The 12,171-nt window shown below is 42.6% G+C and overlaps 1 protein-coding gene across 1 annotated transcript in view; it reads left to right on the top strand.

Annotated features, from left to right (window-relative positions):
* The window catches only part of LOC147138307 (dynamin-like GTPase OPA1, mitochondrial), a 48,797-nt gene extending 36,887 nt beyond the window's left edge, over positions 1–11,910 (top strand). The window contains exons 4-5 of the mRNA XM_086048223.1: positions 8,882–8,986; positions 11,776–11,910. Coding sequence (XP_085904349.1) covers positions 8,882–8,980 — 99 coding nt within the window. The 3' untranslated portion in view covers positions 8,981–8,986; positions 11,776–11,910. The remainder of the gene's footprint in view (positions 1–8,881; positions 8,987–11,775) is intronic.
* The last annotated feature ends 261 nt before the right edge of the window (positions 11,911–12,171 follow it).

Genomic DNA, 12,171 nt, shown 5'->3' with positions numbered 1-12,171 from the left:
ACCGATGGACTAAACATTAACTGAAAAGGGTTTTCGTCCGTCACTGGAATCATCACTAACCGGGTACCGACGGACCTTCACAGTCCGTCATTGATGAACTCCCGTTTCACTGCCGAATGATGAAAACACGTCTCTCGCTGTGTTTGTTCGCGTGGGTGAATACACCGGGCTTCGAGCGGATCTGAGGAGGGGCTCCACGTCCTCCGACAGACAAAAAAAAAAAGTTTGAACATTGCTAGTCAATCTGATGAAGCAAATGTGTTTGTGTTGGCTGCTAACTAAATCACGGTTCCAACTTCCCATTCTCCAAGCCATTCTACAACTTTGCTTCCAGATTAGCTGGCTCCCGATTCCAGCTGTGGCTGTTAGGACAAGGTCAGTCCAGTAATTTTGTTTTCCTGTCTGCAAGATTTGTCGCTCTGGTTCTGTATGGTTTTTTTTAAACAATTATTTATGCACAAATTGTAAGTCACATACTGAAATTACACAGAGGGGAAAAATAACACTAAAAATCAAACAGCAAATTAAATAGATAGATAGATGGATAGATAGATAGATAGATAGATGGATAGATGTAGTTGACGTTTATAGGGTTTGTGTTGATGAACCAGGGATTCTCATCAGTAATATCTGTTGTCAGTTGTCGAGGATTTTGAGCCTTTAGGCCCAATCCCCACATTTGCACGGTTGCACCCCTGTGCCCCTTACTTGCGCGTTCCTGCCAAAGGTACCAGCGTGTAGGGTGTCTCAATTCTGCGAAATGCTCTGTCGCCCCGCCCCCTTTGCATCCATATTCCTCACTTCGGCTGAGCCCGCATCCATGGCCCCTCAGCCGAAGCACATTACCCACAATTCATTGCGTATTTGACCAAAATAGCAGGAAACTGACGACCTTCTGTGAAATCCCTGTACCTGTGCCAAAAGAAATGTCTCTTCATGTGTAATTTCCATCAATGTTCTGAAGTAAACATTTACCCGTTTACCTTTTACTTACGTATTTTGTCCTATGTAGCTATCGTACTTAGCAACCTTCTGTGCATGCGCCGCATATTGTGCTGGAGCCGCAAATAGTCCAAATGGTGCCGTAGCTCCCATCGACTGGAAGACCGAGCCCAAGTTGTACTTTACTATACTACTTTACTGAAAATTGCCAAAACAACAACCCGTCATCAATTTATGCCCCTGCGTCAGCGAGGGCATAAGTCGATGATGTCACACGCACTGTCCCAATTCTGCAATATTTGTCCACTTGTAACCTGCGCCCCCAACACAAATGGCGGACTAAATAAAGGGGTATCTGTCGATGCTTAATCCATCTATTTTCAAGTTTTTCCCATCATTCATCAACCGTCAGCAAAACGGGCGTCCGTCAGTGACGGGTAGACGGACCGCTTCGTCACATAGACGAAATGCACAGCTCTGCTTCAGTACGAAGGGAAGCTGTGTGCGGCATCTGTGTGTTCATCGTCATGACAACATGGATGAAAACAAGCACTTCCTCCGCAAATGCGGGCCCATATATGGGGTCAGTAGCCGAAGCCCACTCGACAATAGCTTTTAATGTCATAGCTCAGTGACTGCTCTTTGTGCAGAGGCGGGCACGCCGCGAGCCACACAAAAAGTCCAAAGCAAAATGGATTAGAATATGAGTGAAAAGATGACTGAATCAAAGGCAGTGGATTGGAGGAGATTGGCTCAAGGGATTATGGGAGAAAATGACTCACTAATTACTTTTTGTTGGGCCACGAGATGAGATTTAATTTGGTATTGGGGAGCAAACCGTTCACAGGATGAACTTTTATTGGAGTAATTGTTATTACTTGTATAAAATCAACCCTCTGTAATAGGAAGACGTGATGTCTTAATATTGTAATATATACGTTCAATCAAATCTTGCACTATTAATCACACACACAGTTATTCATATTGTAGTTCCGTGCATAGGAACTTTGAGAACATTGCAGTTATTGCAAAGAGCAGAGTTTAAAATGTGCATATTTCAGTACGTATTACAATGAAGAACTATGGGTAACAAAAGTTACCATTTCTTGCATTGACCCTTCTTCCTCAGAACTTGTGCAATGTGGTCAACCAAAGTTTTTAGTTATGTATAAAAGTAGTTGTAAACGGCTTTTACAGCAACATAGAAAAAAAAAAGGATGAATCATAAACATGAAAACTGAATCAGCAGTCATCGCATGAGTCAGAGTGATTTAAAAGCCTGATGGTGGGGGGTTGGCTTCTTCCCCACCCTCTCATATTTTGATGATATATTTATTAAAAAATATATATTTAGGATTTCTTATTCATTATCATATGCTGTATCTTTTTTCCCCAGAACAGATCGATGAATGATATTCTGACTTCTTGAGAGGCAAATATGTTTGCACACATTTCTTTCTGTTTTGAATGGCCAATTTGAAACTCAGTACGTCTCTCTACATCTTTGTTAAGCCCCTTGTAACAAAGCCAAACATTGCCAAGATTTCAATGCATATATGTGCATGATGCTAATTCCTCAACTCTCTCTTCTCAAGTCCTTCCTGTTGTCTGCGTGAGGAAGGCCAACTTCTTAAGTATTTTACCAGGAAAAACAACAATAGTGAGCCACTCCAACCTGCAATGTGACTTTGTGATGTGCGCTCTTTCAATGATTTGGCCAAAAAGTGGAGTGGGGGAGCTTAGAGGATGTCTTGTATGGCGTTTGAACTGCTCTTCGCTCTCCAATTAGCCACGAAAAGACCCCAGCCAGAAGAAGAGGAGACAAAGGAGCAGAAAGCGGAGCGGGTAAAGCCAAAAAGAAAAACAAAAAAACAACAATCAACAAGACCTCCCGCCATCCTTGTGGGGGCGGACACACACACAGACACGCACGCACGCACACACAAGCAAACCCTGTGGTGTTTTAAGAGCTGAGGCCGTCACTGTGGAAACCAGGAGCTTGTTTGGTTCTCCTCCCTCCTCTCCTTGTGTTATTTCTCCTTGCCCACTGGCCTCCCCCCTCCCGAGCCCCTCCATTCACGCCCTCCCTTCTTCCTGGGCTAAAACAAAGCAGTGGTCTGAAAGGACTCTGAGGTAGGTAAATGTATTCAGTGACACCGGCCGGATGATTCCATTCTGCGCCGGCTCTGTAACATTTGTTTCGGGCCTTGTCTGAGGGCAGGGACAGCGTGTTGGGTCTTTTGTCCGCCGCACCCTCTGCACAGCCCTCCAGTTAATGGGCGCCTTGTCCCGGGCCGCTGGACCAGAAACCTGCAGCCTTGCAGGACCAGACGACACGGTGACACGGGAAGTCGGTGAAACGGGCGAAGATGAGGAGGAAGAGCGGGGGGCCACACATTATGTACCTTGTCTTCTTCAGTTTCTTTCAGTTAAAGATCGGTGGTCCGTCCAGCAAAAGTAGTCATAGTACCATCAAGTGGTCACCTCAGCTCATTATATCCTTCTGTATTATTTTACCTTTTGCCTCAAGTCTGCTGGGATAGGATCCAACCCTGAACAGAATCAGCAGTAGAGAAAATGGATGGATGCAGAAACAACTTTTTATGTGTCCTAAATTCTTGCAGTACCTGCCATTCTTACAAATTCTCATTTGATTGTTATGTATACATGGGCTACAAAGGTTTTTCAAACAAATATGAACTGTAATTATGACTTTAGTGCTGCAGCTGAACATTGTACTCAAGTAAATGTACTGTTACTTTAGAGTAAATAATTGCTGGAGTAAAATAGCGTTCAGTGAAAAACCTCAAGTACTGAGTCACTGGTGAATAACTCACTGTTTTATTTTTTTCAATCAGAGCATGAATGGACAACATACAAAAAATGGTAGCCGAGATATTTTATAGATAGATAGATAGATAGATAGATAGATAGATAGATAGATAGATAGATAGATAGATAGATAGATAGATAGATAGATATGCCATCACAAAACAGTACCAGTGATAATATCGTGGAATACGCTATGGAAAAAAGCCATTGTAAATCCATCATCCCATAATGAACTAATGAACTATATATATATATGTATATATATATGTATATATGTATATATGTATATATATGTGTATATGTATATATATGTATATATGTATATATATGTATATATATGTATATATATAAATATATACGTATATATATGTATATATATATATACATATATATATATATATATATATATATATGGTCGACTAGTTAGCACGTCCGCCTCACAGTTCAGAGGTCGTGGGTTCGATCCCGGCTCCAGCCTCCCTGTGTGGAATTTGTATGTTCTCCCCATGCCTGCGTGGGTTTCCTCCGAGTACTCCGGTTTCCTCCCACATTCTAAAAACATGCTTGGTAGGTTAATTGGACACTAAGTCATTTTAAAGTGTAATAAGTAATATGGATGTATGTCTCTCTTCCACAAGTATCCATTTTTTTGTTCCTGCTACTCTCTACTATAAGCGTCGAGTGGCCAGGTGCTGGTGGAGAGGGTGAACTCGATGGCTGCCGGAGGGCGGGGGTGCAATTGGAAGGCAGGCGCCTTGCTGCTATCTGTCTGGAGAGGCCCCCACCGATGTTTAGAAATGAGGGTCCCCTCCACTCTATCACTGGTGGCTGCTCAAGAAAAAAAAAGCATCTTCTTCACTTGTGTTGTGAGCACCTCTCTCGCTGCGAGAGGAGTGGCTATTGGCACTGAGAACTGCACCACACTTGACTCTGGTAATCACCAAAGATCAGTTTGATCTACCACCTCTGCAGAGTGGTTGCGACGCACCCCTCAAGCCACCAACCAATCAAGTAATCAAGACACACTCTAAAAACAGTTGGGTTATTTCATTAACCGAATTTTTGGATTGTTTGTGTTAGGTCAAAATTCTGGGTTATTTCTTATAAATGAACCCAATTGTTGGCTCAAATTAACTATATATTGGGTTATATGCCAGTAATGTTTTATGTTGGGTCAAAAATCAACCTTACAGGCCCATACATAGGTGCCAGATGTACACTTGAATTAAGTATGACTGGCGGCCATGACAGTCACCAACATACTGTTCATGTCTACACACAAAGCATCATTTAAACGGTCGGCGGTCGGCAAGTCACGACTAAAGACCCTTTTTTTTTTTTTAAACTTTCACTTGTTATTAATTGGCTGGCGACCAGTTCGGGGTGTAGTCTGCCTTCGCCCATTGACGGCTGGGATAGGCTCCAGCAACTCCCCGCGACCCTATATAGGATAAGCGGTTTGGAAGATGACATGACATGACTTGTTATTAATACATTTTTGGGGAAGGGGCAGTATCCTTAGCATTATAAATAAAATGAATAAATAAAAAAATAAATAGTGGAATAACCCAATTAGTTACATTGTTTTGACCCAATTTGTTGTGTTTATTTAACCCTTAAAGTTGGGTCAAAACTGAATAACCCAATTTTTGGGTTCAAATTGACCCAAGTCTGGGTCGGTCCTTTTTTAACACAACAATTGGGTCAAATTTAACCCAAAAACAGTTTTTTTTACCCAACTGTTTTTAGAGCGCAGAAAACAGCAGTGTTGTTGATTTCAGGAATGTGTTGTAAAATTCTCATCTTTTATTTAGGCTTATCTCATTGAGTCATAGATTTGACTCCTTGTTCAATACTGCCTACATGACACTTTTCAGGGATATGTGCCTGACACATGCCATAGGTGAAAATATGCAATACATAGAGAGGCCATACTCATTTAAAGGTATTAAAACAAACTTACCCTTAACCTTGAAACATCCACATTTGTCAACTGGAGGTGGGAGTGGCCTGGCATTCTGGCAGATATTTAACCAATCAATATTTAACCATAGATAACCATTAGATAACTAATATGTGGACAAGGGGGTCGAGTTGGTTCACAGTGGGGTCCCCAGAAAGTCTTCCAATTTTGTATCGCAAATCAACGCCCTTGCTCAATATACACTCAACTTACTGTTGCGGATGACATTATTATTTGCGGACCTTCTCTGCCTCTTCCTACTGTTAAATACGCCGCATCTCTCTCGCAGTAGACTTCAGTGCTGCCCAGCGCGTTGCAACATGTTACATGTTACAATATTTACTGCTGTAGCTTCAGCTCTCTACATATTTGTATAACTGTTGTTGATCAACATTCCAGACTACTGGACATTTGAAAGTGCTCAAGGACATTCTGCATCTTTGCACATTTGACATTGTGTCTTAATTACTGCACTACTGGCCAATTTGAATTGTGTGAAGATCAGAAGTGCATGTCACATACATGCAAGTCAAGCATGTCTCAAGTCACTGTGGGAAAAAAAAAATCAAGCAAGTTAAGTTGAATCGCCACCAAATTTCAGGTGAGACAAGTCAACCCATAACTTGATTCAAGCTGTTTTTTTTTGTTGTTGTTGTTTTTCCCTCACACGGGTAGACGTCTCTGTGGATTCTGTAATGACAAATGAAGTTAAGCGCTGTAGTGTCATTCCGTGAGGTGCAAACTGTGCGTTTTGCCATCCTATTTTGGCATCGTCGACAAGATAATCTTAATTCAAATGAATGATCCTCAGAGTTGCTCCCATTGCTGTTGGTGTTTATGTCACCACTTCACACAAACAAGCAAGGCTGATTGGGTTGCCAGGTTGGCGTGAATGAAAACAAAAAGTATAAAAATCAATGATCAAGGGGGGGCCTGACCGATGAATATGAGTTCACATTATATCATTATTTAAAGATCTTTCTTCTTTTAATCAGGGCTTCCAGGAAGCCAAAAACCACCTGCCGGCTGTGTGTGTGTGTGTGTGTGTGTGTGTGTGTGTGCGTGTGTGTGTGTGTATGTGTGTATTTCTGGGACCACAAACTCAAATCCACCCAGCTTCACACTCCGTGTTCCCGCAACAAAATCTGCTCTTGTATCGGGGGCCGCCACTACAAACTGTGTATGAGAGGATTAGGGGCTCCTTGACCGCTCCTTCAAATGCGCTCCCAGCATGGCCGCCTCGATTATGACCATTAGATACCCCGACCATGAGGGGCACATGAAAGGGAGGGATACACGCGGCTTTTCCCAGGGCCAAGTTTGACCACACGCCTGGCAAAAATGAATGTATAATCCGAGCGCAGACAAAGACGAGAGGAGAAGAGTGTTGTGCTAGCTTGCTGAGAGAGGCTTTATGTTTCTATTGCCTTCATTGAGCCTGCGAGTGCAATAATAATGATTCAAGGCCAGATTAAAGTGAGGACATGGGCAGTGTGGTCTGTGAAGTAATTTAAGGGGTTTCTTAATGGGAAAATTCTTGTGCAAAAAGGACTTCAGATGAGAGGACACACACACACACACACACACAGTTGTACATGCGTGTTCAGTGGTGCTGCAGGCGATGCGAGTTGATCCCATATTATATCCTGGCTGCTTTTTCTATGTCGGTGAAAATGCTTCGGGGCACAGGAGCTTAACGTAGCTGCTGTGTGTGTTAGACCCTCCGAAGAGGAGCAAATGCCAACTGAGAGGCCGAGTGCCTCGGAGCATCCAAAGTGTTGGATGCAGACAGGATGCAATGGTACATAAAGCTCAATAGCACGCATTATGAATACAAGTCAGAGTAAAGTAGTCATTGGGAGCCCCGAGTGGCCTCAATGAATAGCTGTAAAGTTATGAAAAAAAAGTTGACACTTTTCCAAAAGGGCAGCAGTAAGGGCAAACATTTGATGAAGATCAGAGAAGAGGAAGTTATTAAGTCGGGGGCCAGTAGGCACAGTAACCTTGTGGTTAGTACGTTCTGTATGCCAAGAACTTCAGAGGTTCCGGGTTCAAATATCGGCTCCAGCCTTCCTGTGTGAGGTTTGTGTGTTCTACTCATGCTTGTGTGTGTGCTTTTTTTTTTTTTACCGTCTTTCAAATAAACACAAACAAATATTTTTTTCCTTAAAGCGGAAGTCAACCCAAACATATTTTTTAAAAGAATATGTTCTATGGAGGCCCACTAGTTGAATCAAGGCAATATGATTAATATCAAATATGAGTTAAGCAGCAAAATCCACCCGTTTTTAGCCATCTCTGCGGCGGCCATTTTGTCACTTCTGTCGACTGAAAATGACAGCACACATCCTCAGCGCTCAGATAACGACCAATCATAGCTCAGCCTCATAAAACAGGTGAGCCGTGATTGGTCGTTACCTGAGCCCCGAGGGTCTGTGATGTACACGCCATGTTTGACAATGCGGAAACAGAAATAGACTTGCATGCAGGACATTGGCGCACGCATTCCGTTTGTACACGTAAACCGCAAGATCTCCCCTTGCAGATGATGTAGTCGGCCGCGCATACAACATGGGCAATTGGAGACCACTTTGAACCCGCGAGCTCCATGTGTGAAATACCTCTCATCCCAATAATTATACACCAAAATCGTGTTACACCACCTGCGCCACGAGGTACACGTGATTTTACTTAGTGTGGAATTTTGTCTACTTTTTCTCACCAAAATGGTGAATGCGCTGGGGAGTGTAATAGAAAACGCCCTCGGTCTGTCAGAACACCTATCTACACGCAGCGTGGTCTACCAAATTGACAAACACACTAAACTATACTTCCCCAGCAACAAAATGAAAATATGCGTGATTTTACGAAGAGCGCAGGAGCACCTGACTACCAAAATAGGCCCCCTGAACTTTATAGCATGGCACCGTACCTGTTTGAACTTTTTGGGTCAAGAAAAAAGTACAAATAGTTAAATAGGTCCATTACTGTCCTTTAATTTACTTTGTACCTCAAGAGACATAAATGGACTCCTCCTACACTATAGCTCTAGTTCTGTGTATGATAAGTACAAATCAATTTTATTGCTGAGTCTACCATCACAACTCAGCTGCAGCCATGACTCCTCCTGAATACTCCCCACAGGAGCCATACAGGATGCCGACAAATCCCCAGGAGATCCTCAAATGTCCTGTTGGCAGCTCCCTCTTCCCTCAGGCAGAACGACTCCCCGTGCTGCCATAATCTCTTGTGAGTTCATCTCGGGCTAGACAATATGTGTTGCAGAGAATATGACCCTTTACACTGATGGGGCCGTGGGGAGATGTGCTCATCACATTTGGTTCGAGATTAAGTGAGAGCCGCTCAGAGACGGGATGGTAACTGAGGTGTGAGAAGGGACCCAGGTGAGGAAAAGATGCATGCTCACTTGCTTCCATGTGACTCGGAAAATCAAACAACTTGACCAGTGAGAGCATCAGTACTGCTCGCACTGGCCAATTGAATTTAACTTTACGAAGTACCTTAATTTTCATGAGGGAACCCTGAGGGATTAATGAATTACTATCTGTCTGTCTGTCTACTGTTTTGTGCCGGCATCATCTTATATTCAGATTTTTTATGTGTCTGTATGTCTTTTGTGTGTCTATCTTTGTTTCCCAAACGTATAGTTAAAATTGATCACACATTTTATGGACTTCAAAATCAATATTCAGATAAGTTGCTAAGAGATGTTATTTGAAAATGTCTTCAAAATTGAGTTAGTGTACAGTAATTTCTATTCATGATCAGCCACAGTTTTGGAGTTGGACGCTGGGTGCAGTTGTTATGTCCGCCGCTAGAGGACAGTGTTGGTTCTGAATGCTCAGTGCGAGGCTGTTTGATGACGGTAAAGCAGAAATTTAAAAAAAAAAAGAAGGAAGGAATCCCATCAGGAACTAAAAGCCCATTAGGAAAGTGTAGATTTGTTTCAGACGTGACAGTTTACATCACGCACATTGTTTGTGAATGTGCAGGAACAAAAGATGATGGTTTTGTGCCATAAAGGAGATGAATATTATAGTGACAAACATTAACATCGGTGGTACGCCATTACTGCTTTTTCTTCCACCTGGTTAGCTAGTCAGGTGAATATAGTTAATTATTTACACTTACTTTTTAACCCAGCGATAATGCTGCTTATTATGTTACCTGATGCTGAGCTTCACATTGTTAAACTTTATCTTAACTTCAGAGAAAATTTATTTCACTGAATTGGTGCCTGGAGATTTCATTTTAAAGTCAGTCAGTCTGTTTTTTGTCTTTCTTGTCTTTTTGTTATCGTGCTTAATTTGTCCCCAGAAACAAGTCGGCAATGTGTGTCGTTCTCATTTACAAACATAAGATTAGTTGTCGATCACTTTCTCCCACATTGACACCGTCCAAATTATTTGGTTTCCTACACGCTTAAAGCCCTGCGTGCTGTGAGAGATCATCAGCTGTACTGTGAGAAATTATCCAGTCTCACTTATTTTAATTGGTCCAAAAATGTATACACGTACTGCAATGTGGCTTTGTTCATAGAGCTACATACACCAGCGATGTATTGTGACAAGAAGATAAATTAAATGCTCTTTCTTCAGACTCATGTTTTATTATTTATTTATTATTTATTATTTTTAGTAAAACTAACAATAACACTACGAACTAAAAGTAATTCAGTTTATACATAAAATAAATAGGTGATTAAAAAATATGGGAAAAAAATGTCCCAGGTCATATCTGCATAAAAAAAAGTTTTTTCGGGGTCAGATTGACGCAGAGGTGGTTCCATCCTGACCATGCGCCATGGCGTGCATGTATTCTGTCAATTCAACGCACTCGCTTTCTTTTTCAGGGAACAAACTTTAAATTAAGAGTTCCAATAAGAACGTTAAGGCATTCATTTATTAACACTAGCTCAATCAGATTCCCTCACATTTCACATTTGAAACGTGAACTTGGTGGGCAACACGACTCAACGTTTTTTCCCCCCTCGATCTCATTTGCGTCAAAGTGCATGCGTGAGATACACGTAACTGGTACCTTGCTTGCGGAATGTCATCTGTTGAGTCGCCGCGTTCGGACAAGCCCTTCATCAGACGCGCAACAGCGTGCCCATATTTGGAAGTACTGACGCAGCGGCCGACCAGGAAGTAAAAAGTGAGGCTTATCCTACTGATTAGCAAAATGTATCTTTCATTGTTACAAAAGAAAGACCAGTCTTGTATCTTTCAATGTTAATACAGTAAATGCACTTTATTAATCAATGGTTCCTCCATTGCCATGACTTGTAAATAAATCCGTCAAAATAGCAGTAAATCGCTTGCCAGCCCCTCTCCTATTCTGAAGTCACGACGGTGCGCCGTAAAGTAAGAATATGTTTCAATCCGAGGGAATTTGAGAGTACGCGCAGCCGCCCAGCAACGTTTCTTTCTGTGGTGCCGCCCCTCACCACATGAACATGAATGGGGTTGACAACGGCGCGCTGCACGTTCAAAGCGAAAAGATCCGCTTGAAACCCGGCAAAGAGCCGCATGCGGCTGACGATACGCGGGTCGGCCAGGCCTGATATAGTACCGCCTCCATAGTGGCGAACGCTACAACTGCAGTAAAAATACGTTGCTGCTGTAGAGGTAAATCAATTGCAATTGTGTTGAGCAATATATCAGTCGTTCTGGCACAAAAATAGTTAGAGACGGCCGCTTCTCAATTTTGAATGCAGGAAAAACCCTCCCTCTCTGTGCATATATATATATATATATATATATATATATATATATATATATATATGCAATTTTCAAGGGGCCACTCAGAGTGTGGTCACGGGCTGCCGCTACTGGAATACAGTGTACTTTTGGCAACTTCTTTGTTTGTGGTGTGTGGTGAGATATTTCCAGTGTAAAATATGTGCCTTGATTTAATAAAGGTGGGTCTACACTGCTTTAACAGATGTTTGTGCAGTTTTGGCCAACATTCATATGTTGACAGATGCCTATTATCCCCTTTGTGTGAATTTGCAGATATGAACCCCTTGAAGGTGGCATCCAGTGGCTTGCACACTTTGTACATCAGGAAGTCTTATGTTTGCTTCAGGGATCACATTACCACACCAGAGGTCTACCAGACAGGCCGACAGACAGCCTGCATCACCACCCAAAGTAACAACAACAACAAAAAAAAACTTCTGATGGTGGGTGCAGTCAACAGTGTCGTACTGGTCCAAGGACGTCTTGGTGTGCTGATCTTTTCTGTGTTGTTCATCCTTCCGGGGGTGGGGGTGGGGTGGGGGGGGGGGTGTTGACTCAGATGCAACGAGCAAATAGAACCGGGGTGAAGCCGCGTGGGCGCTCCATTCTCATGGAGCCGCGGCCCAGTGGATTAGGCTAATGCTGGACCATGAGGGGGTGTTGCAGGGC

This window comes from Filicampus tigris, chromosome 12 (assembly GCF_054856515.1).
Source record: "Filicampus tigris isolate MCC_2025a chromosome 12, RoL_Ftig_1.0, whole genome shotgun sequence".
NCBI classification, from domain to species: Eukaryota; Metazoa; Chordata; class Actinopteri; order Syngnathiformes; family Syngnathidae; genus Filicampus; species Filicampus tigris.
This window is presented reverse-complemented; position numbering and strand designations above follow the sequence as displayed.